Below are 27,038 nucleotides of genomic sequence, written 5' to 3'. Positions count from 1 at the left end.
GACAAGCTTAGAGATTAAGTCATGGTGCTAGAAGTGGCTTTCTGATCTCTTAGGTTAAAGTTGTGAAATTTTCCTACATGTGGACTATTAATAACTTCAGCTTTTGTCGAGAAGAAATGGGTGAAGTGTTAAAGAGCTCAACATTTTCATCTGGCCCAAGTGATAAAATGAAATGGTAAGCATTATTATTGTTATTATTATTTTGTATATTGTTTGTCACTTTGTATTTATTGTTATTGTTGGCCCTATGGTTATTAGTATAATTTTACATTAAATTAGTAGTTAATTCCTAATAAAATAGAGAAATATAAAAAACCATGGGGTTATTAGAAAAGTGCTGTTGCAATATCAATTTGTAGGTGATTTCAGTGTTTCCTATCCTTTTTGTTTATGTCCTATACCAAATTCCTCTAAGTGACCTGTTGTTTTATTTTAGGTGCCTGAGGGTAAACCCAAAGGGATTAGATGATGAAAGTAAAGACTACTTGTCCTTGTATTTGCTTTTAGTCAGCTGCCCAAAAAGTGAGGTTCGAGCTAAGTTCAAATTCTCCCTCCTGAATGCTAAAAGGGAAGAGACAAAGGCAATGGGTAAGTGGTTAGCAAACTGGATGAAGGAGTCTCTTTATTTACATACTGGGATTATTTTCCTCCCCTAAATGTCCTTAGTCTAAAACATTTCTCTTTAGCCATTGTTTGATTTTACATTTTACATTCGAGCTAAAGTTGGTCCTAAGTTTTAGCTTCCATAGACATATAGAAGTACTTTAAATAATATTAAATTGCAATTGCTTTGTGTCCTAAAGTGACGTTTCACTTGTCACCTGGAATAATAGTTGCTGCCAAATCAGGGTTCCAATGACTCCAAGAAAAGTTCTCCTTTCCCATGGCTTTTTGCTGGACACAAAACAAAAGAATTTTCTCTTTTTTCTTTCTTTTTTTTTTTTTTTAACAGTAGGCTAACACTAAATGAAAGAAAATTATTATTATTATTATTACTTGGTAGTCAGAGCCTTTTAACCCTACCCCAGATTCTTTAGTTTAGTGCTTCATAAGAGAACAATGTTAGCGAATAGTTACAATGTGTTTAATAGGGTACTAGCCAATGAACTGCCGCACTGAGTTGTAAATACTTTTAAGAAATGAGTCAAAGAAACCAGTAACTTCATTACACACATCGTTTCTAATATTTACATTTCTATGTTATGTGATTATATCAATAATAATATATAATATAGAAGAAATATTTTCTGTTGAGAGAGAGAGAGAGAGAGAGAGAGTGTGTGTGTGTGTGTGTGTGTGTGTGTGTGTGTAAAGGGGGGAATGAGAATATGTGCACGTGTGTCTGTGTTTCTGTGCGTCCTCTGGGGCATCACTGAGAGCAACAACGTAGTGGTTTGACTCTCACGTCTTCAGATGCCTTGTTTGTATACATGGCTAATCCATCATAGTAAATACTCTAGCTGTTTTCTGTATATCTATATTTCTTTACTGTTAAGAAAAATTGTTTTGATACTTGTTTTATTTAAACCTCTGTTTTCCACCAGAAAGCCAAAGAGCTTACCGATTTGTACAGGGAAAGGACTGGGGATTTAAAAAATTCATTAGAAGGGACTTTTTGCTTGATGAAGTTAACGGTCTCTTACCGGATGACAAACTTACATTGTTCTGTGAGGTGAGTATGTTTCTGTTCATAGAGAGCTCGATAGTTCATTTGGTGCTGTGGCAAAAGGCTGAGCTAGGTTAATACTGAGCATACGTTTAAAGTTAATGTGATTTGTGTATTTTACAAGGTTTCTTTTGCAAATTCATCCGAAAGTTGACTAAATTTAATCTTACAAATCAATGTGCTGCTCCATCCTTTTTTTCTATCTCTAGTTGTTTGCATAGTTAGACCTCCCATGGACTAAGTTCTGATTTTAAAAACTGGACATATAACACCTTTGTTTTGCTCATTTAATATCTTCTTCATTCTGAGTAACTTTGACATAGCCAGTTTTTTAAAGACTAAGCTGATGTAGCTTTATCACTCAGAGTTTATCAGTTTGAATAAAAAAGCATGTGGAAAACATTGGGAAGCCTTTTGGTCCTTTGAACTCATGGATTAGCATAGTCTGATTGGTGCTAATATTCTGAGAAACAATTCAGACTTTAATGATACACTTATATATTTAAGCAAATGTATATGATTAATTAATATTCATAAAAGCATTATATTTTGAAAAGTTGATGAGTGTTTCCCTTATCAGGAATTTACTATTACAACTTGTGTTGAGTTTAGGTTTAGGTTTGCTTCTGTCATTTTATCTTTGTGTAGTTTTTTTCATAGAAAATCATAAGATTCCGTTTTTGTAGTAAACCCAGGGTTATATTGTTTCCAGTACAATTTTCTTGATATGCTTAAAGTAGCTGAAGTGTCAATGTATTTTGGCAACTTAATGTGAACAGGTGACTATAGTAACTTACTTATGTACTAAATTAGCATTTAGTCAGTCAGTGTATAAAAAGTTTGAAGATTGCCACCTCTGTGTCATTGTTTTGTATCATATTGATGTATTGTAATTAAGATACAACTACAGAGAGTTGCTTTCATAAACGAACTGTATAAATCACTTGTTACAATTGTTTGTTTTCTCATGATTTCAAGGGGAAAACCCTGAAGTATTTGTTTGCAATAAGCAGTTATTTAAATAGTATTTTAAATAGAGGTTATATTGCTTAAGTTTCTGCTGTTAAAGTGAACTCTTCCAGAATTTTAGAGTTTACCTTTATTCAAAAAATGCTTGTGTTTTTTTTTTCAATGTAATCTTAGAGTTTAATGGTCCCTAAAGTTTATTTATCAATCTATTAAAACTCAAAGGCGGGGTGGTGGTGGTGCACGCCTTTAATCCCAGCACTTGGGAGGCAGAGGCAGGTGGATCGCTGTGAGTTTGAGGACAGCCTGGTCTACAAAGCAAGTCTAAGACAGCCAGAGCTACATAGAGAGAAACCCTGTCTCGAAACCCCTCCCCACCAAATAAATAAATAAATAACTCAAACAAAGAAACAAAAAGCTAGCCTGATAGCCTTGACTACTGACTGACCCTTTTAAAGGAGGTGCTCCCCGTTACAGGACTGAAGCAGTGTTTGTTAATAGATATTTTACCTGGGTGTTTGTACTGGAACCTAGACAATTAATAAATTCAGAATTAAGGCTGAAATTAATTTTAGAATTATTCAAGTATGCATTTTTGAAGTCTGTCTGGTGTCTGTATGCTAAATGACACATGCTAGTGGCCCGTAGGATGTTTTATGATACATGTTTTTAAGTTGATAATGATCAGATCCCATTTTTAGATCTGGAAATGTACTTTTCACTAGCCCAGACATGATCTCTGGGACACTCTCTTTAGTATAGGTGAGCAAAGAGCCACCTTTAACCAGCATTCTTTGTGCCCTCTGTCATTCCTTCCACTCCTCTCATGGATACCCTTCCTTCTACAGCTTCTCCAGCACTGCTTGCAGAAGAGGAGGAAGCATTGCACTGCCCTCCCTAACGAACCGGCCCCTCCCCCTCCACTGCAAGTGGTGCTGTAGACAGGTAAGGCAGCTGGGTGCTACCCTTTTTGTGCAAGACATAGCTTAGTCTTGCATTCTGTGTAGTGGCTCAAGTGGCAAGAGTTAGATGAAAATTTCCAACAGTATAAACAGCTCTGCTTCCTTTCTCCAAAGTGATGCACAAGCAAGAGATGAGAATAAGTTGGAGAAATAGAAGACATTTTAGAGTCATTCATCTTTTGAAACCTTAAATTTTAAAAAAATATTCTTGATAGTCTACTGATCTCTGGCATCCCTTGATAAACAGAAAGAAAAAAAAAAAAGCCAAAATATACGAGAAGCTTCTCATAAAGCTAAACTCACTCTTTCCTAAGGATAGATTTTTTTAAAAACATTTTCCTTTTGATAAGATTTTTTTAAAAGTCTGTTTAAAACATTTATGGTAATGAGTGGAAGATAGGTTTATTTTGTGAACTCTTAGCTCTAAGAAATGAAAAGTTGGCTACTCTGTTGCTGTCATCATATCCTGTAGCATGGTCTCTTGAAGGCCCCAAGCTCCTATTATCTGCCTTTTCTAGGAGATATGTAAAACTGGACTTTTAAAAGTTTCTGCCTTTGTAGTGGGGATAGAGGCAAGTAGTTGATGAGAGTGACAACATTGTAATACTGTTGGGTTTTAGAAACAGCTCCTTTTTAGGATAGTTTTCGAGGATTAAGGTTTTTTAAAGTTAGAACTAGTACTGTCTTCAGTCCCACAGAAGAGAGTCACTAGATTTGTGAGCTAGATGCGTACCGTTAAGTTACACCCCTCAAATGGGCATCTTCGTTTTAAGCTATATTCTTAGGGTGAGCAAGTATAAAAAGAGAATTGGCTTATATGTTAAGCAGAGAATCTCAGCCTTCTTCCTGAATTTTCTCTCTAGGTTCCATAAAATTGTTCATTACCTGTTCTCAATATTTTTATCATTTCAAATTACAGATACCAAAACAATGAGAACCCATCACTTCCCAACATATATTAGGTCATCAATTTCCATCTGAATTGAAAGGCGTGGTTGCTTTGAAAGCACTAGATTGGTATGGCAGGAATAGGAGGTTTTTAATTGCTTATGCAGAATAGGGTTGTGCATCCCTCGCATGATGGTAACGTTTTGTTACTCCTTAATTGATTGACTGTTCAAATGTTTTCTGCCAAGATTTATATATGTATGTGTATAAATATGGGGGCCACACATGCCTAATGGCCAGAACACAGGCATAAAAAAATCCAGATGTGTTGGCATGCACTTGTAATCCCAGCACATCTATGGCACATGAGAGGCTGAGACAGGAGAATCAGAAAGTTGTGGCCTAACCACAAATAACAGGATGATGACAAGTCAGACTCAACCTCAGAAACAAGGCAGAGGGAAAGGACTGGCTCCTCAGAGTGCTTCTCCGACTTCTGCATCGATAGTATGACATGTGCGCGCGCACACACACACGCACGCACGCACGCACACACAAATAGATTATTATGAATTAGAGACAATATATAGAATTTAAGAAATCTTTTCCTCAATCAAATGTTACCATATTTTATAACTACTATATAATTTATACAGGTAATTAAACAGATCCAGCTCTCTCTATCTTAAAATTTCAAGAGTAATGCTTAATGTACGCAATTAAATATATTGTATGCTAAAAAAAATGAAAGCTAAATAAATCCTGAGTGCTTATTTGTATCAGCACATTCTACTTACGTGTCATTGACTTCTAATATATAATAAAATTAGGGCAATCAAATGAAGATCAGGGGAGCAATATTTTCTCTTTGAAGTTACCAAAATCGTAGAGAATTTGAATGATAGAAGCCTTAAGATAGAACTTTATTAGTGTCTTTGTGTATATGATACCCTTGCTCCTGTATATAGAAAAGCATTTCATAAGATCGTTGTAATAAACACTGTTGTTCACTATTGGTAAAGGTAATAGTATGTCAGTCATAATTGTTATGAGATAGTTTTACATATTAAAGACAGCATACAGCAGGAAGAGCTAAGGAATCTAGAGACACACGAGGAACATTTCTGGTGCTGTCAGTGGGGTTTATGTTGCTTAATTTACCTCATCTGGATACCACTTTGAACTGTCGATAAGATAGGGTAGATGGATCAAAGACCTCTATGCCACACACAGTTCCAGTTAAGGCCTTAGCTAGCTTTTCCTTAGAAGTGACCACCAATTTATCAAATACATGTTCTACAGACTAGCACGTCAAGCCCCTAACCCTGTTATACAGGGCCATGCGATGGCATGTCAGTGGTTGGCTGCAGCTTGCTTGTTATGCATACTCACTCTCCACCTGATCTGTTGGATTGCATGATTCCTGCTTGGTGTTGTGTTTTGTTTTGTTTTTGAGACAGGGCCCTTACTGAACCTGGCGCTTCCTCCTTTGGCTGGCTGGCCGGCCAGCGACCACCCGGGATCCTCCTCTCTCTCTCTCTCTCTCTCTCTCTCTCTCTCTCTCTCTCTCTCTCTCTCTCTCTCTCTCTCTGCCTGTCTAGTATTAAGATTACACTTAAAATTTTTACTTTTCTTACATGGGTCCTGGAAATTAAATTCAGGTCCTCACGTTTGCCCAGCAGGCAGTTTACCAACCAAGCCATCTTCCCAGGCCAGTGTGTGCCCTGAAGTTATAGTCTCAAGAAATGAATTCAGTTGTCTATTGCTTTGTAGCATATATTCCCACTATTTAGCACTCAAAAACATAACTAACATAGTCCATGTATTTTAATTCTTAAAAGCTGTTCATTTGTTCCTAACCATTTGCTGTCTTAGTTGAAGTAGTTCTTGTTTGTTCTTAATTGTAATTTGAAATTTCCAACATAATATCATGGAGGGCTTTCTTGTAAATATAGTGTGAGGTATACAGTGATCTTTAATGAAGGATGTACATAAAAGCAAGGTCACAGATGTCCCAATTTTTACTTAGTATTTCACAAATAAATAAAGTATATGCAAATAAACTAAAGTAAATTTGTATTGAACTCTCTCTTGACTTTCCATAAATACTGTGAACATTGGGAATCCTTATTTTTAAAATTTTTGTGGGAATTTTTTACTTAAATGTTTAAATCAACTTTAGCAGATATTTAAGTCTATTGGTGTTGAAATGTAGGGATAGTAAAGTTTCCAGTTTTCTTTTTATACTTATTTTATTTTGTGTGTGGGTGTTTTGCATCTATGTCTTTGCACCAGTGGACTGTCTGGTGCTCAGAGAGGCCAGAAAAGGGTATTGGGTCCCATGGAGTTAGAAATGGTTGAGAGCTGCCATGTCAGTGCTAGAAATCAAACCTGAGTCCTCTGGAAAGGAAGGCCGTGCTCTTCACTTCTGGGCCATTTCTCCCGCCCCAAGTTTCTAATTTTTATATGATGTCTTTGAAAACTATAAAAGTTGTATGTATAATAAAAATGAAATGTTAATAGGTGTGAAATATAAGTGAAAAACAAGAACAAAAACCCCACAAAATGTCAACTTAACAAATCTGACGACAATACTGTGCAGTTTGTAGTAAGAAATAATTTTGTGATTGTAATAATTGAGCTTTCTAGCCATTTATTTATATATAGTATAACAACTGAGGAAGATGTAGGGTATTTCTCAATTTCCCTCTGCTGTTTCTCTAACTTAGATCATTAAATTTGTTTTGAGGGTACTAGGATTTGGGGGTACTAGGGACTTGAATTAACGAGGATATCTTAAATTTTAAAAAGTAAAGGTATATGTAGTAGCTGATTATTGACAATGCTGTATGAAACTGTCTTCCTTGCTGTTTTCTTTATTAGGTGAGTGTAGTCCAAGACTCAGTAAATGTCTCAGGACATACTAATGCAAACACTCTGAAGGTGCCAGAGTGTCGACTGGCAGAAGACTTAGGTAGCCTCTGGGAAAACACAAGATTTACAGATTGCTGCTTTTTTGTGGGAGGAAAAGAATTCAAAGCTCATAAGTCTGTGCTTGCAGGTACTTTCTCCTTTGGATAACTTAACATTTTAAACATAAATTGGCGCACTAAGTAATGATGCTTATTCTTGTTATAGCTCGATCTCCAGTTTTTAATGCAATGTTTGAACATGAAATGGAATACACAAAGGTAAATGTTGTTAAAAGGCTTAATATTATTTAACTTGTATACATGTATAATAATAGAAAGCACATAGTAAAATACCTGTTTTTGTTCTCAAGTTATAACAGAACTTTAGAAACCGGGGAAAATGTACTCTCTGGTAAAACAGTAGACACCTCTCAGTGTGAATGCTCACTGGACTTTTGACGTAGCGACTGTTTGATGTCCTCATTGTTAGAGACTTGCGTAGCATGCAGAAAGCTGTGAGGTTTTCCCCAGCGACAGGCCGGGAAGGGAGAGCACCACACTGGGACTATTGCTAAGTAACCTCTGGCGTCTAGGGTATAATTTACTCACCCATGTAAGCTAGCTATATTAATTTTTTTGAATTATACTTTTAATAAATTGACTTACAAAATAATCAATAATTAGCTTTGAGGAACTTTTTTTATGTCATTGTTTTTTGACTCTCCCTCCTCTACCGTCTCTTGTGTTGCCTGACTTGTTTCCCATGTAAGTAATCGTTTCCATCCTAGTGTCCACCCCCCCCCACTTTCATAGCACATGTCTTGTATTACTGTCCCCTCCAGTTAGGCCTGTGTTTTGTTCCACTTCCATGATTTTACAAGTTAAACAGCATAGAAGGAGAATTCAAAGCTAGTATCCTGAGAAAGACCTTAGGGAAAATTTTCTGTCCAAGGCCTGATTATTTCACTTAATATATGGTATTTTCCAGATCAATTTGTTTACCTGAAATTTTCATAATTTCTTTTTGTTTTTTGCACCTGGATAAAATTCTAAAGTGCGTTGTCTGCTCATCAGCTGATGGACGTCTTGTGCTTACCTGGCCTGGCTATTTTAAATAGAATAATAATAAACATGAATGGCTAGAAAAATGTATTTATTCCTTTGGACTTATTCGCAAGAGTGGTATAACTGTGTCATATGGCAGACCAGTTTTGTTTTGTTTTGAAGAAATATCCACACAAATTTTAATAATGGTTTTCAGGGCAGAGAGTCCTTTAGGTATATACTCAGGAGTGCTTTAGCTGAGTCATATGATATGTATGTGTTTAATTTTCTGAGACACCGCCGCTCTAATTTTTGAAATAGTTACACTAGCTTATATTCCCACTGACTTTCTTTCTTGCTAGTCTTGCCAGCATTTGTTGTCATTTTTTCTTGATAATAACTGTTCCAATTAGGGTGATATAGACTCTTGAAGTGGTTTTGATTTCCATTTCCCTGGTATTTCTGACATTTCCTGAGGATGTTAAACAGTTTTTTTTATTATTATTTATTAGTCATCTCTGTTTGTCTCTTAAGATCTATCCATTCATCTTGTCAGACCATTTATTGGTCGGAAGTTTCGTAGTTTAACTTTTGCAGCTCTGTTGACGTTAGAGGCATCGTGCTATGTCTGAGGTATAGCTTGAAACATTTTCCACATTTCATGAACTGTTTCTTTGCTTTGCTAATAGAGTCCCCTGCTATTTAGAAAATTTTAAGTCTTATGTAGCGCTATTTATTAATTCCTTGGATTATGTTCTGTGCTATTAGAGTGTTGTTAAGAAAGTTCTTGCGTCTGTAAACTATTTCAGATATTCAGATTATTCTGTTATTCTCCAGCAGTTCTGGCGTTGCAGGCTTTAAGCTAAGCTCTTTGGTCTTTATTGAATCAAGACTCACGTGCTGTGAGAGATGTTGGCCTCTAAGATCTACTTTTGCCAGCGCCATTTGGTGAAGGTGCTGTCTTTTCAACACTGTGTTCTTAATAACTTTGTCAAAAATTAGCTGGACTTTAACAATATTTAGGTTTCTTTCAGAATCATTTATCCTATTCCCCTAATTTACATGTATGTTTTCTGTATGTGCCAGTCTGATTTTTGTCACAATGTACCTAATTTTAGGTCAAATGTTGTGATATCTCCAGTATTATCCTTTCTGGTAAATAATATTTGGTTATGTATGGTCATTCTTGTTATTAAGTATTTTTAAATTTTATGAATAATGGCATTGCAAATTCATGGTAATTACATTGAACCTATGAATTACTTTTGCCAGTTGGTAATTTTGCCATTTTCACAATATTGACTATCAGATAGGCATATGGAATGATTCCCTATTGTATAATTTTAAAATAAGTTTTCTGTATCCTAAAGCCAAGTTGTATGTGTCTTTCACAACCTTGTTGAGTTTATTCATAGACACTTTATTTCTGGGAAAATTTTGGAATGAGGTGTTTTCCTGGTTTCTTTCTCCTCCAGTTCATTGTTGGTACCTGCAGTCTCCTAGCCCGTGACGGCTCGTCCATCTCTCCAGCCCTTTGTCTGTCTGTCTGTGTGCTGATTTTACATCCTGCAGCTTATCATGGTTACTATGCCGGAGAGTTTTCTTCTAATAGAATCTCCATAGGGTCTCTTAAGTAAGGAACAGTACCATATACACAGGGATGCTCTCATTTTCCCTTTCCTATTTTTATCCGTCTCACTAGCTAGGTCACACGTGAGAACCCAATGTGATTGAGTTGTATTGACATAATATTAAAAACAACTCCTTATGGCTTACTGCTATATTCATAGATCAGTGTATCACTCAACCATCATCAGAGAAACTACTTGTAGTAGCTGGCGTTTAATCCAGAGGCATTCAACTGGTCAACAGGGAGAGAATAAGAGACTGCAAAGTCCTCAGCTGTAAGCACCACACTCCTCCTTTCACGTCTCAGGGATCTTCTTGGAAGAGGTGATGGGACGATATATAAAACATACACACACAATCACACAGAACAACAGGCCGACACCACTCAAACACAGAGACACACATAGCTCATATAATGGACAGACAAACACACAGATACAAACACAGATTCACAAGACAGCCTTCAGGCAGGCACAGATTAAGACTCATACAACAGACAGGGCAGAAGACAGAGGGAGCATGAAGCAGAGATAATTTAAATTTGGACTGCTCTTGGTTAAAGACTCCCAGCAGAAAGTGATTTTATTTCTTTCCTGAACGTGATACTTAGGCATTATTGCTTACTAAGAGTTAATCGCAAATCTGTATAATCCACACAGGCTTGGATGTGCATTCTCTCTTCCTCTCTTTTTCCCTCTCCCTCTCTGCCTTCTCCCAAGTGCGCCGCCTACCCCGATGCCCCATGTGAGTGTGAGTGTGTGTGTCTGTGTGTCTGTGTGTCAGGTCTGTTTGAAATAAGGAGCATGCATGAATTTATTTATTTGTCTAGCTGGCCTTTCTATTAGAGAAAATGGGGTATTTAAACTACCTAATGGGTTGATATTAATCTGTGCTTTTAACTCCAGGAATACACATTCTATGAAATTGAGTGTGCCAGAGAGTTTGGTGCACATGTTTAGGATAGAAATATCATCTTAGATTTGGAATAGTGTGTTTTTTAAAATTTCCTCTGATTAATTTAGTGTTTACTTGGAGGACTATTCTATATATCTGTTAGGTCTAATGGATCTTTTGAAGCAGTTTTATTCCATGTTTCTCTGTTTTTGTCTGGGTGACCTGTCTGATAGTAAGAGTGGCATGTTATGTTTGTAGTACCTTGACTTCACAAAATGACCCAAGATGGTTTCTAAGGTGTCAACACTTTCTGCTTCCTTTATCTTAGAAGAGAGTTGGACATAAGGCCGCAGAAGTATAAGGGCAGCCGGTCTTGTTTGAATTGGAGTATGTCTCAAGTAACACAGAAGGACTAGTCAGTAATGTCACAGGGCAGTTTGCAAAAGCAAGTATTCTCTGCTCGTGAGCGCTCCTCACAAGGCTGCACAGCCTCTTCTCTCACGTTGTAACTGTGACTAGAGCTTACAGTTACAGGGCTTAGGTGTTGTACTAGGTACTCAGGGAAAGTCAGGGACTTTCTCCTGAAACTGTGTTCAGAAACTGACACAGATGTATTTTATTTGGACTCTTTTAATTATGAAAAAAATGAGAATCTTAACACATGGTAATACTCAACATGGTCTCACTATCTATTTACATCGTCTGATTTAAGTTTAATATAAGGATTTATTGGCTCTTACACAGTGTATGCTTTTGCTTTTAGCATTGCCTATGCTGTAGTTTGGATGGTTAACTTAGCTACAGATTTACTTAACCTCAATTTTAAAATAGTTTGAAATGTTTTGTATTACCTCAAAAATTCATGTGGACTCACATATATGCACCTGTTTCTAATTTTTCGTGTTGTTTTCAATAATAGAACCGAGTGGAAATAAATGATTTAGACCCTGAGGTTTTTAAAGAAATGATGAGATTTGTTTACACAGGAAAAGCACCAAATCTTGATAAAATGGCTGACAACTTGTTGGCAGCTGCAGACAAAGTAAGTAGTATGGCTTTGAAAGGAACAAAACAAAACAGAGATAGAACTTGCCACTTATAGAAAGCTTTCATACATAAAAAAAAAAAGAACTACAAATAGCTTTTGACATAATAACTAAATTTGTACTATTTGTTAGATAGCTTGGATAGTTTGTAAAAAATAGCATAAAGTAGAATACTATGATAGTAAAATTGTGTAAAATATCAACATGATAGGAAAGCATGAGGAACCTAGATTTACTCTTATGGAAGATTAAACCATAAACTTAATAATTTCTAGGGCCAATACAACATAAAGCCGTATATAAAATGTATTGGAACTTGCAGCTGTTGTTAGTCTTAAGGTACTGTGCATAGCTTTTGTGTTTCTCCTTGAAAACAATATGCTTTATATTATTCTCTTTATAGATTTATTTTACTATACCATAGAAGGGAAATTTAATAATTTTGTAATGTATTATAAATATGTTCTGTCTTTTTGAACACAGAAAAATTGCAGAAATTAAAGTTAGAGAAGTTTTAAATCCTGTGGTTCTCAATATTAAAATATATTCGTGGTAGATATACTTAGGAATTTTATGTTCAGTTTTATATAAAGAACGTTTTACCCTCAACTAAAAGAAATGTTATTCCTAAGAGTAGATAATGTTTAAATAGATAATTCTAAAATAAAACCAATAAAATCATTAAATAAAGATGTCCAGTATCCTTATAGAAATAGAGATGTACCTCTACATACCTCTTATAATGGCTAAAATTACAAAGACTGTATAAAATATAGGACTTGTTAAAGATCTGGGGGCTTTAGGGTTCTCAGACACTGCTGATAGGAGTATGGAATGGTACAACCACTTTAGAAAATTAGCAGTTCCTTTTGAAGATAAATATAAACTTACTATGTACGCCATTGAGTTTACTTTCAAACTTTTATCCCCTGAATCTCCAAAACATAATACATAATGTGATTTAAGATTTATAAAAGTATTTATAAGTCTAATAGCTAAAAATTGGCAACTAATACAAATGCTCATCAACTGGTGAATATATGTATGTGTTTATATTTAGCTGCAAAAAATAGTTGGTTATTAATGTTTACATAACTTTCATTGCTCATTCTTCAAGGTTGAGTATTGGCAAAGAAAATATAGTGTGTGGTAAATGCTAAGTTTGAAGTACTAGAAAAGAAAATGAGTTGTTATAGTAGGTAGCTGACACACACGTGCATATGTGTAGGTATTACACACATGTATAAGTATGTAGACCAAGAGAGGGAGGAGGGAAAGAGAAGGTAATGTTTAATGGCTTACCACCGAATAGTGAGAAGGGGCTGATCTCTAAGCAAAGATGTTCATGCTTCTGAAAATACTTGCACTGAGTAGGGGTGCTAGATAAGTACATACTGTGTAATTCATTTGTAAAAATAACTTCAGGAAAATCCAAGCTGGTTTCTCGGTGGCACAGACACTGCTTAGAATGGTACAGAGGAGATAGATAGACTTCAAAGAGGATATTCATTCTTTTGAGTAGATGATGGGTTTATGGTGGTATTAAGTCATCAAAGTAAAAACTTTCTGCAGGTGCTATTTATTTTATGTCCTTACGCCTCAGTAAACCTAGTAGTGCCATAGATTCACACCAATATCTGGAAAAAGTTAGTGGTTATTAATATTTACTTAGCTTTCAGTCCTATCATTCTTCAAGATTGAATATTAGCCAAATAAATATAATATGCTGCACACTAAGTGTGAAGTAGTAGAGAAGAAAAGGAATTGTTGTAGTGTGTAACTGAAAGCACATATGAGCTCTGGACACCCAGCTGAGCCATAGCCTGCCTATGTCTCCTCAGAGTGGAATGCCTTTCTGTGGCCCATCATCCTTAAAGCCGAGCTTGGGTTCTTCCCATCAATTTAGAAAGTGAGGTATTAGGGCACTTTTCACAATGGTGTGTATATTCATCAGTGGAGATCTAATAAGTAGGGAATTTAAAACAAAGGCACCTTAGCTCCAGACTGTACACATTAGAGTGGGATGAAACAAAGTTGCTAACCTGAAGGAGAAAGTTAAAAATGATGTCACATGAAACAGGGATTGTGAAAATCTATACTGTAGAATCTGCTAGACGGTTGCTATGCTTCCCCTAGGCAAGGGCAGCCCACGAGGATGTCTCTTTATAAGATATGCTCATTACTTTGCTTTCTTTTACTAAATAAAATATAGCTTGTATTGTCTCTTAGCTACATTCTTTCCTTTGGCAAGACAAAAACTGAGATAAATGTTTACCTGATGAGAACATACTCTTTGGGATAACTTATTACAAAGATAGCTGTCTTGCATAAGTTGTACTTTAAAAATCACCATATTTTATGCTTAAGAAACTTTCTAAAGCAAATTAGTTTCTCTCTTAAATGCAGTCATTTACAGTAGTTTTTGATTTAAAATAACATTAGTTGAAAACAAATTTTCTTGAACTTTATCTGCTAAGTTACAAGTAGAGAAGTGGCAGTGTTTAATAATTGTGTTCTCTTTTGGGTAGTACGCCCTGGAGCGACTCAAGGGCATGTGTGAGGAAGCTCTGTGTAGTAGCCTCTCCGTGGAAAATGTTGCTGATACCCTTGTCCTTGCAGATTTGCACAGTGCAGAACAGTTGAAAGCTCAGGCAATAGACTTTATTAATAGGTAAGCTATGCTTGCATTTCATCAGACATGATGCGTTTAACATGATTTTCACTGAGCTTTTCTTAAACCCTGTTCAAATCTTCTATGCAGGTGCAGTGTTCTCCGACAGCTTGGGTGTAAGGATGGGAAGAGCTGGAACAACAGGTAAGATTGCGTCAGTTTCTATCTGCATAAGTTCAGTGACGTGTTTTGTGTGTCCATTTGCTCTTGAACGATAAGTGTGGCTCCTGATGAAGCTGTCAGTTATTTAAATAATAATTTCACCACTGTTAGTAGATTTCTTGACATTTGGCCTTTCATGTGAACTGGGCTGGGTGCTCTTTGTTGTTGTTTGTTTTCTGAGACTAGGTTTCTTTTTGTAGCCCTGGCTATCCTGGAGCTAGCTCTGTAGAGCAGGCTGGCCTGGAACTCACAGAGATACGCCTGCCTCTACCTTGAGAGTGCCTGGATTAAAGGTGTGCTCTCCCACCGCTTGGCATAGGATGGGTGCTCTTTATTTCTTTTTTGGTTTTCTGAGACAGAGTTTCTCTATGTAGCCTTGCCTGTCCTGGAACTCATTTTATAGACCAGGCTGGCCTTAAAGTCACAGCGATCCACCTGCACCTGCCTCCCACGTGCTGGGCTTACAGGCGTGCGCCACCACACCTTGCTCTTCATTTCTTTAACACACACGCATGCATGTCACATATATAGCTGAGCACAGGCATTCTAAGTGTTGCTAGAAAGCTGCTCTCTGTTCTGTCAGGAAGTTTTAAGGAAAAGTAAATGCTCACGGTTTTCCTTGGAGTCTTTATTTTTTTAATTTTTTGTTTTTTGATGATTTTGATGATGCTTGATGATTGAACCCCAGTTTTTGCACTTGCTACACAGGGATTCTACGACAGAGCTACCTAAATCTTAACTCTCTTTGAAATTTATTTTTGAGACAAGATCTTAGTAGGATTCTTAGGATCGCTTCAGACTTGACTCTTCCTGCCCTCGTCTCCCAAATAGTTAGGATTACAGACTAGAAGTACTTCAGGAGTCCGATGAAACATTGTCATTTTTTGTGTTGGATTTGCTTGGTTTTTTTGTTTTGTTTTGTTTTTTGGTTTTTGGTTTTTTTTTTTTTTTTTTTGTTAAATTCTTGCTGTATACTCTAGACCTTCATCAAACTCAAGAGGCTTCCTGCTCTACTTCCAGAGCTAACTTACTACTATTTACATCAGCCAATTACCTTTCATTATATATTAAGCTGCCTAATACTGTAAATCAGCAGCATGAAGATTGCTGAGTTGTGCTGAGCCTAGATCTTTATATACAAAGTATTAAAAGCAATTAATTTTCTACTTTTTTACTTCTCTTAGAGAACTCTTTGTAATTATTTGAAATAACATAAGGAAGAGATGATAAGTTAAAGATTGTTCATGAGGTTTCAATTTGTTTTACATATAAACCCCTAAGTTCTACTTGTGAAAATTATCAAAGGTTGATCTACAGAGTTCACAGGCCACCATGAAGCAGTAGGATTTAATTTAGCAATAGTTAACTACTGCCTGTGATTAGGAGGAATGTGACAACTAGATGAGATAGAATGCGCAGTGAGGTGAAGGGAGGAGAGTGTGTTAAGTGAGGGATGGGGGCTCCAGGGAAAGCCTGGTGGGAGGGAGGGGTAAAAAGGCTGCTAACCCTGGGTGGAGAGCTGCTGCAAGGACTGCACATGTCTTAGGAGTCAAGCTTGCAGAAAACTCTGTTCAGTTTTGACTGAAAATGCTAATAAGATAAAGGTGGTGTTTCTAAACATTCAAGTGAATGTATGGAAAGAAGTAGGGTGTCTGTATTGTCTTTGGCTGGCTACCCAGGTCTAGCCAATGGACAGAACATTCTCCACAGTTGAGTGGAGAGTGGGGTATGACTTTCACACAAACTCTGGTGCCTCATATTTGACCATGTCCCCTGGAGGGGGAGACCTGGTGGCACTCAGAGGAAGGACAGCAGGTTACCAAGAAGAGACTTGATACCCTATGAGCATATACAGGGGGAAGAGGTCCCCCTCAGGAACAGTCATAGGGGAGGGGAATAAGGGGAAAATGGGAAGGAGGGAAGAATGGGAGGATACAAGGAATGGGATAACCATTGAGATGTAACAAAAATAAATTAATAAAAAATTAAAAAAAAAAAGAAGTAGGGTGTCTAAAATTTTTAAATCCACACATTAAAAAAACAAAACAAAACCAAAAATTGGTAATTCAGCAATGTATTTGAGAAGTCACTTTCGGTAAAATCACTTCATCTTCTTTTTCAGCCAAGCAACTGACATAATGGAAACATCAGGGTGGAAGTCCATGATTCAGTCTCATCCTCACTTAGTGGCAGAGGCATTCCGAGCACTAGCATCCGCGCAGTGTCCACAGTTTGGTATTCCACGCAAAAGGCTAAAGCAGTCTTGAGTCTTCCAAAAACAGTAGGAAAATGTATTTGCCTTCACTACTCCAGGTCCAGGAGGATTCCAACACAAACCATAAGCAACGGTTGTTTCTGTCTCATGTCTACAGAGAAGAAGCTGGAAAAGCATACTGAGTACTTTCTGGTGAATAATTTATGGTTTATACTTCAGCTTTAAATCAGACTGATGAATTCACTTCAAGGCCTTAAATTATCTTAAGTGACTTCTCTTGTTCCTATAGTAGTTTAATTTTTTTATTGTGCCTTGTCAGTTTGCCAAGGCTATGCAGGATTGCACTAGCTCCACAATGCAGTAATACTGATAACTGAAGATGCTGAGTTTCAAAGGATCTTCCATTATTTTGGAAACAAAAGAATTTTCTAGGTTTTGTTCTATGCAATCTCCAAGTATAAAACTAGATTCTATTGAATTTGGAGATTGTCAAAGGCACCTCCAGTCTCAGTTGTGTGGACACTAAAGAGCCTGTTACCGTCCGGGTAAGTGATGGCCATACACTGCTCCAGCTTAATTTACTTTTCTTTTCAGGGAGCAGATAGAAATGAGTTGACCTAATCCTTTACTAATATTTCCGGTATTTGTCTGTATATTAACTGCTCAAGAAACTGGGCTTATGCACATTTGCAGTGATTAAAAAAATAATTTGAAGTTAAAATTTGAGTAAAAAGAAAGCATGATTCTTGTTAATGTTTTAAATTTACAATGACTTACATTTGAAAGAATAATTTACTAGATGTTAAAGTCAGGATGACCAAATGTACATGTCGTGAGTGGGCCAATTAAGAAAGATATATATGCACTTTTATCTGTGAAGTTTTCTATGAAGAATGGTACATATATATATTTTCTTCTTTTTGTGAAAATTAGTAAGGTATAATTATGCTTTAACATTTAAAAGAAGTTTTTATGACACATGGATTCAACTTGGATGTTTGTGATAATAGATAAATTGACCTGTATTTCAAATTATCATTATTGAATTTGTTACTGTTTTATCACACTTAGAAAAGGCAGCTCACAATAAATGAGTCCTGGACAGTCTTTTTAAGCAGTGAATGGATAATATATGCCTGTGGGATCTGGGGGGTCTGTGGGAAAACAGAACCCTCTGAGAGTGTGAGCAGCCACACTAGGAAACTTTATTTTCCCTTGTTTTCTCCTTGGTGGCTCAGTTACTAACATGGTAGATTATTGAAATTTTGCATAATGTGAACAGAATAAACATTACCAACTGTTTATGATAAGCCAGTTCTTTATTAGGAGTTTAGGTTTAAACCCACACATATTTGGAATTTGATCGTTGTGAGATCTGTTTTGATGCATTGTCCCTAGAGAAAGAGAAGTGGTCAGTGTCAGATCATATGCGACTGAAACATTGATCATCTGCTTTCTACATAAAGAGAGAGCATATTACTGGGAAAACAGGTGTATATGCTTACAGTTTGCATATATACTTTTATTCCCTATATTAAAATGTGTGTAATTTGTCTATTTGGTCTTAAAATTCAGGAAAGAAACCAAGCTTATGATTTTAAAATGGACCTTAATTTACTATAACTTTGTTAGATGTTAACAGAAGCAATCTTAAAATCCTTATATTGAACCAATGCTCTCAAATAAGCATTACTTATCAATCAAAAGCAAGCAAAGTTATTATTTTTTTTTTTTAGATATTTTAGTTTGATTCTTTGTTATGGCAACAATTACTTAGCAAGAATTGAATGTTTAAAAGCATTACCTTTATCTTATTAGCATTTTCTTTCAAAACTGAATAGATTTTTCTAGAAGTTCGAACCCTGAGACATACGCAGTTGTTCCCAAAGCTTGCCACTCAGAGTTAGCCATTTCTATTCCAAGTACCAAGTACCGATCCCCCCCCCCCCCCCCCCGTCTCTCCCCTTCTTACACTTACCTCCTTACGGGTTTTATCTGGAGTTCCAATTTTTCACTTATCACTCTTCTCCTTTTACTACACTTCATGGAAATAATTATTTGGAATACAGGAAAAATTTTCAACTGACAGTGGGCTTCACCCTGTTACAAGATAATCATGACAAGCAAAAATTTATTCCCTTATTTTCATAGTAATGCAAACCTGTTACATAAACATTGTACAATTTTAACACACACACACACACACACACACACACACACACACACACACACACCTTTAATACAAGATATTCCCATGGTCTGACCAAAAACAAAGATTCTCCTCAGCTGTTGAATCCATTGTCACTTATCATTAAAATACTGAAGTCTATGTCCCACGCACTGTAATTAAAATACTGAAGTCTGTGTCCCACGCACTGTAATTAAAATACTGAAGTCTATGTCCCACGCACTGTAATTAAAATACTGAAGTCTGTGTCCCACGCACTGTAATTAAAATACTGAAGTCTATGTCCCACGCACTGTAAATTGATTCATTGATTTGGTTTACATTCAACTATAGTGAAATCAGTAGTAATACCTTACAGTGAACATTATATATGTTTGTTGATAATCTTAAGGATTTTCTCATAAAAATTTTGGTTTTTCATTTGCTGTCATATTTTCTACTAAAAATGTCAAACACTGTGCTCTATAAATATCAGTGTTTGCTAAAATACCCACTTTTCAGATGATACAGTACCTGCCATTATACCCCCAGAATCATAACAATCTTTTATGTCTTTATTTTTTAATGTATATTTTAGTAGTATTGGTTCTTGAGTCAGTGGTAAAAGGCTATGTTAATGTTTTTCCTATTGAAGTGGCTAAATAGAATTTTCCCATTACTTTCCATTTTAAAACTATATACAGCTTGATCAAAATAGGCACACTTTCTGTCTGTTGCAGTCTCCATCTTTTAAGTTACCAGTTGGATCTCATTTCCCTCCAGTCACCTAAACAAGGCTTCTCTCAGAACCCAATGAGTGGTTTTAAACATTACAATTCAAAGATGTATCCGTTGGAAAACTCTTATTTCCACCAAGATTTAGAAATGCTATAATTGTGCCTTTTTCATTTTTTACTTTTAATGTGTTTTGATATTTGGAGCACAAATATGAAGGTGCCATAAGATGGCTTGCTAATGTTACCTCCTTAAGTAGTTCTGTCACAAACTTCAAACAGTGATTGGAGAACCTTGACTGAAATGTGTTCACTTGGGTGAGGTGTGTACGTGTTTGTATCTGTATTCCCTTTGGCTATGTGTAAATTGTTGAAGAGTGCATTTATGAAAAGAGGACTTACTTAAATATGCTGAAAGTTCAGATTAATTGGAATATCTCACTTAAGTGTGCTTTATTTGAGAAGAAAGTGGATTGCCAAAAGGCCCTGCAGTCCTCAAAAATATAACCAGCATTCTGCATGATAAAATATAAGAGCAGTGGTGTTTTATGATGTCAAGTATAGTTCAGCTTTAATATAATTGCTTTAAACATCTTTAAAGCGTCTTGAGCATTATTGTTTTATTTTTTAACTAGATCTAATTGAGAGTTTAAATTGTCAGACGTATTAATTCTCCCATTTAAAATTTTGTACATAGATTCTAAGCAGAATTTTTATATAAAATTATAGATAAGGGCTCTGAGTGTGGCTTATGAACATTTATGACCCCTAGGTTAGATCATACCACCATCAACACACAAAAAGATGGGATCATAGGTACTATTCTTTGTTAGAAAAATGCAACAAAAACTTGGCTAAGTTTTATGAAAATCCAACTCAGCAATTTTACTATAAGTCACATGTTTATGAAAAGATAAACTAATCTGCCTTGGACATGCCTGGTCTCTGATGGTTACAATGAAAATAATTGTTTTGTTCTTGAGAGAGGTGGGTGGGCGAGTGAATGGGTTTCAGTGTTTCTCACAAAATAAATATAGCACTTTCAGCACACATGAGAGTATTTTACAAACCATTTAACATGGAGATTGTGAGCTCCATTTTAAGTGTTCATACAGTGATGTAAATGTCAGGTCTAGCAGGACAAATACTGAGTGCCTCAAATGCAAGACTTCTTCACTAAGAATGAAAACACACTGTATCTTCTGTTGTTGTATGTGAAATTTACATCTGAGAACGAATACTTATATTTAAATATTTTCCTGGTAGTAAAGCTTATGGTATACTATAATCTAGTTAATTTACCATCAGTTAAAAATGAATTGAGCCCATTAATGGAAATAAAGTTCTGCTATTTAAGTATTAGTTCAGAAGGAAGTTGACTTTCAAGACTCAGATGTGTAAACATTTAACTTTCCAGCCTTTGTTTAATCAATTACCGTTTTGTGATGCGATGCATACTATTTGTGTTAATGTTGGAAACAGATTTTGTGCTTCAGCTCGTTGAGTTAAAATAAAACTGTTAATAATTATTCAGAGTTATGTGTCCTTGTTTGGGTTTATTTGAGTCTCTCTAAAATGCCTGCTTTTATGTACTGACTGCTTTAACATGAACATTTAAATTTTACATACCAAGTGTCTTTTACATAGGGAAGCTTATATTTTTGAGGGTTTAAAATATTTTCTCCTAATAAAAAGCAGACACTGGCAGGATATTCCTAAACTAGCTTACTAAGTAACAAAGTGCCTAGTAGCTGTGGTCATGGACTCATGGCTAGAAGGACACCATAGGAAACCTCCCATGTATCCAACACATGTGTAGTCATATGCACACATACCAAATTCTTAGGAGGGTTATAAAATAGAACATTTTCCATGCAAATGTAGTAAAATAAGATAGAAGAGTTGGAATCAGAATCAAAAGTGAACTCCAAAGAACATTTTACTCCTACACTGCACCATTTAGCCTGCTTTAGAATATTGAAATAAATGTTCTGGTGTTTACTACCTTATAAGATTCCCAAAGGACCAAGAATAATATTTGCCTTGTTTATACTTTAAAAAGGGGGAGTGAGATTGTATTCTTATCACAACATTTACCTCTTCCATTTCGTCACTCAAAACCCTCCTTACTGTTTTTAAAATGTATAACCCATTTCCATTAATTGTTACATATTAGTGTGCAGGAGCTGGAGTGGGGGTTCATAAATCCATAAACACAGCCTACTCAGAATGTATGACATTACTTCTATGTATGTTCTTATGCCTAAACATTTGGTATTGAATAACCATTTAGAATATTCTTCCTGGTGGAAGACTATTTCTCCTTTTAATATTTCTTTTTGTTTTTCTCTATTTATTTACTTACTTACTTACTTACTTAATCACTTTATATCCAGATGCCAGCCCATCCCTTCTCTCCTCTCAGCCCCACCCCCACAGCTCTCCTCCTGCCATTCTCCACTCTCCTTCCTCCAGAGGCGGGAAGGCTCCCAAGTGGTACCCATCTACCCTGGCATCTCAAGTCGAAGCAGGATTAAGCACATCCTCTCCTACTTGGGAGTGAAAAGGCAGCCTAGCTGGGGGAAAGTGAACCGGCTGCAGGTAACAGACTCAAAGACAGTCCCAATCCTATTGTTAGGGGACCCACATGATGACCAAGCAGCACATCTACTACATATGGGTAAGGGGTCTAAGTTTAGTCCATGCGTGCTCTGGTTGGTGGTTCAGTCTCTGTGAGCCCCATGAGCTGAACTCAGGGAGTGCTAGGGAAGAGAAGGAAGATGGATAAAGGAAGCCAGAGGGGTCCAGGACATCACAAGCAAACCTACAGGGTAATTTAACCTGGGCCCACATAGGATCATTTCACTTAAACATATGTGTATATTTATGCACCGAGTTACATGTATTTTTAGGTAGTTAATAGTATGAGTCAATATAATTTATTCAGGCATCCTTGCCGTTGTTTTAGCCTCGTGCCTCTTTTATTTATCTCCCTTCCTAAACAGAGCCCCTCCCCACTCATTCTCTGCCCCATTTTCTCTATCAATGTGTGCCCTACTATTCTCTTTTTTGCTACTGTACCCCAGCACTGGTCCCTTTTTAATTTCCTGATTTTTACAGTCACTCCAAGAGGTATGTTCACCCTCAGATGAGGAGGCATGTATTTTTTCCTTTTTCTGGATCTACTTTACCTCATTTAATACGATCTTTTCTTGAACTTTCCATCTACATGGAAATTACATGAATAAATTTTGTGTGTGTGTATATATATATATACACACACACACACACAAATGTGCCACATTTTCATTATCCATTTTTGGTTGAATATCATTAAGGTTTTTGTTAGAAGGTCTTTGGGTTTTTTCCATATCCTTGGTAATATGACTTGACCAGTAATGAAATATGGCTGAGCTCGTATTTATAGATTAGAATGTTGAGTCTTTGAGCTTATGCCAAGGGGTGGGATAGCTGGATCATATGGTAGATTAATTTTTAGCTTTTTGAGAGTTTTCCACACTGATTTCTTAGTCTAGACCAGTTTGCAATCCCACCAACCCTCATCCTCTCCACTATTTGTTTTCTGTTGATCTTAGCCTTTTTCATTTCTCCCTTTGAGAACTCCCTGTTCAGCTCACAAGCCCATCATTTGAATCGCTGGGATTTTTGTAGTTGCTTGTTTTCTGGTAGTGGTGTTTTTCCAGTTCATTGTGTTTTGAATATTAATCCTCTTTCAGATGCATAGCTGACAAAGTCTTCCCCAAGAGTTGGGCCAAGAGTCTCAACCAAGTTTATCTTTTCAAAAAAAACAGCTCTTAATTTATTATTTATAATGTTTTCTTTTTATCTGCTTCATTAATTTATCTGATTTTTATTATATCTTGCCATTCACTAGGTTTAGATTTGACTTATTCTTTTTCAAAGTTTTAAGTTGTAGCATTAAGCAATTTATTTGTGCTTTTTTGATTCCTTTCTAATATAGGCAGTTAGAGCTATAACTCTAACTGTTGTTGTGTTTTGTTCATTTAATTCCAATAAATTTATTCCTTTCTTGGCTTTTCTTTGACCTATTCACCAAGAAGCAATGAGTTGTTTAATATTAATACATTTGTGTATTTACTAGATATGTACTAATTTTAGTTTTCTTATATTGTAGTCAGATAGTATACATGGAGTTATTTCAGTCTGATTGAATTTGTGCATATTTGTTTTGTGTCTAGGATATGTTCTTTTTTTAGAGAAGCTTCAATCTGCTATGTATTTAGAGAAACTTCCATGTATATTTTTTGGTATTTGGGAAAAATGTTTTATAGATAATAGCTAACTCCATTTGATGAAAGATGTCATTTCATGGTGATTTTTGCTGTTGTTGTTGTGTTTTTGTTTTGTCAGGATGACGTGTGTGTGTGTGTGTGTGTGTGTGTGTGTGTGTGTGTGTGTGTGATATATATATATTTAGGATAGTGTGTTCTTAGTTAACTGTACCATTGACTAAAATGAAGTAGTCCTCTCTGTTTCGTATAATCAGTTTTAATTTGAAATGTTTTTATTTTGTTTTGTTTTTTATTTCTGTCTTTTATTTGTTTGTTTTTAGGTAGTAAGATAGTGATTTCTGCTTAATTCCTTATCTCATTTAGTTGCAGTACTTTTTCCCATTCTTTTACTCCAAGGTGGTGTCTATCTTTAAAGGTAAGCTGTGTTTCTTAAGAAACAACAAACAGATGGTTTTTGTTTCTTGATCTATTCAATCTATTCAGTCTTTGGTGTTTGGTTTTTGCATTTTTTTCCCCTGAGACAGGATTTCTCTGTGTAGCCTTGTCCTGGACTCACTTTGTAGACCAGGCTGACCTCTGAACTCAGGAAGTCTGCTTACCTCTGCTACCCTGAGTACTGTGATTACAGGTATGTGCCACCCTGCCTGGCTCAGTCTTTGTTTTTTAATTGGACAATTGAGCCCATTGATGTTTAAAGTTACTAGTGAAATGCATGTTAATTGTCATTGTATTCTTGATTGTGTGTGTGTGTGTGTGTGGTGGTTTTTGAGTTCCAGTGCTACTTTGTGCATTAGTAATTACATTTTCATATTTCCTTTTACAATCTCTTGGCTATCTCTGTTCCTCCCTACAGCTTCTTGTATTTTCTTTATGCTTGGCTTATTAGATATTAATATTTTCAGGCGGTTATATCATGCAAAGTTCTTCCCTTTCCTTAAAGGATGGCAGATACTTTTGCTGGCTGTATTAGCCTAGCATGGCAGTCCTGGTCTTCAGGACTTTGAGAGTTTCCATTGAGAAATCAGCTGATGAATTTTCCTTTGAACTTCACTTTTGTTCTGTTTTCCTTTGTTTGAAGCTTTCAATATACCTTTTCTTTGTTACATATACTTAGTGTTCAGACAATGATATGCCATGGGGATTTTCTTTTTATCTACTTAATGTATTATATGCTTCTTGCTTATGTGCTTATATGTGGATATTCCTTTTCTTAGTTTGGGGAAGTTTTCTTCTAGGACCTTGTAGAAGATCTGTCTATGTTATTTACAGGGTTCTTCTCTCATCTGTTCCTACAATTCGATGGTTTATCTTAGTGTCCCACATTTTCTGTATGTTTCTTTCCTGGGTTTTTTGGTTTGGTTTGGTTTGGTTTTGGTTTGGTTTTCATATTCCTTCCTTCCTTGATCTAGATCTTCTACTTTATCTTGAGCCCTGATATTCTCTCTTTGGCCTCATTATGCTGTATTAAAAATTCGTTTGAGTTTTTGAGTTGGGTTATTGGGATATTCATTCTCTCTCTCTCTCTCTCCCTCCCTCCCTCCCCCCCCCTGTGTGTGTGTGTGTGTGTGTAGAGAAAACAAGAATTTATTGCATGTGATAGATTTTCAGCTTTGTAAGATGAATAGTTTCTGGATCTTAGCTACACAATAACATAGTTAATACTATAGAGCGTTATACTTAAAAACAAGTAAAAGAATAAATCCATGTTCTACATTTCACATGTTATGCCATGTAAAAGCTTTAATGTATGAATACTTAAATGAATACAAGATTAAATAAATTATTAGTGAGTAAGCAATATAAGGAAAAATTTTAGTGGCAAACGATACATCGTGCTTTGATATATTCATTAAAAATCTAGGGTTCTGTCTTGTAAAATATTTCTGGGGGAGAGCATGCTCTAAGTGTGTAGATGCCATGTACACTTGGCATTTGTTCAGGTCTTCAGAAAACAGTACTAAGTCCAAATATGATATTGTTATTGTGACTCTTAATTTCATATTCATTTCATCTTGAGTCCTCTTCACTGTTTCTTTTTATTGAATTAGTTCTTCAAGATCTGGATGGACTATATTATTTTGATCAATCTTCTGTTCATATATTCTTGGTTATAGCTCAAGCATTTAATTCTCCTTAAGTTCTTTTTCCTTAATTTTGTTAAGCTGTTTCTTTAAATTCCTTGAATTGTTTGATAAAGTGTAATAATTATTCTTTAAATTTCTCTGTATTGGGAATCATCTAGGGATTCTGTAGGCAAACATCTCTATAGGTCTTACAGGTTTCAGAGGGTAGATACAGGCTTGCCCTTTCATCATATGTATTTTTAGAATAAGATCTAGACAATTGTGATTCTGGTACATGCAAACATGCTGGGCTAGACAGGAGGATGTGCTGCTGCTGCTGCTGCTTTAGTGCGAGAAGTTGTTAATGGGTTAGGTAGAGTAAAGTCAGAGAGACAGAAGAGACCAGGCTGCCATGCTTGAAATTACTCCTGGTTCAAGTGTTGAGGGTGGAAGTAGATCTCTGTGGGTAGAGAGATTGGGAAGACTATTCTGATAGAAACCTAAAACTTGTTTCTGGCACAGGCATCAGCGGCTACATGATGCCGGTGTACTGGTTGTAAGATTCTTGCTGCATCTGGCAGGTTAGGGAGTAAATACAGAGAGAAGAGGGTCAGGATGACTCCCAGGCATAGACGTTGGATGGAGGCATCTCTGCCACCACCACAGCCAGCAGAGGAGTGATCTGCAGGGGGCAGGAAAACTGATTCAACACAACTCAGTAGCCTATGTTGGCCCAAGCTCGAGG

The 27,038-nt window shown here is 36.1% G+C and overlaps 1 protein-coding gene across 1 annotated transcript in view; it reads left to right on the top strand.

Annotated features, from left to right (window-relative positions):
- Window positions 1-18,065, top strand: part of Spopl (speckle type BTB/POZ protein like) — a 60,585-nt gene extending 42,520 nt beyond the window's left edge. The window contains exons 3-11 of the mRNA XM_051167028.1: window positions 54-175; window positions 437-588; window positions 1,545-1,672; window positions 7,366-7,543; window positions 7,621-7,673; window positions 11,881-12,003; window positions 14,536-14,678; window positions 14,769-14,822; window positions 16,963-18,065. Of these exons, the coding sequence (XP_051022985.1) occupies window positions 54-175; window positions 437-588; window positions 1,545-1,672; window positions 7,366-7,543; window positions 7,621-7,673; window positions 11,881-12,003; window positions 14,536-14,678; window positions 14,769-14,822; window positions 16,963-17,107 (1,098 nt within the window). The 3' untranslated portion in view covers window positions 17,108-18,065. The remainder of the gene's footprint in view (window positions 1-53; window positions 176-436; window positions 589-1,544; window positions 1,673-7,365; window positions 7,544-7,620; window positions 7,674-11,880; window positions 12,004-14,535; window positions 14,679-14,768; window positions 14,823-16,962) is intronic.
- Window positions 18,066-27,038: the final 8,973 nt, after the last annotated feature.

Source organism: Acomys russatus, chromosome 24 (genome assembly GCF_903995435.1).
Source record: "Acomys russatus chromosome 24, mAcoRus1.1, whole genome shotgun sequence".
Classification (NCBI taxonomy): Eukaryota; Metazoa; Chordata; class Mammalia; order Rodentia; family Muridae; genus Acomys; species Acomys russatus.
The sequence above is the reverse complement of the archived record's forward strand: the minus strand, read 5'-3'. Positions and strand labels throughout refer to the sequence as shown.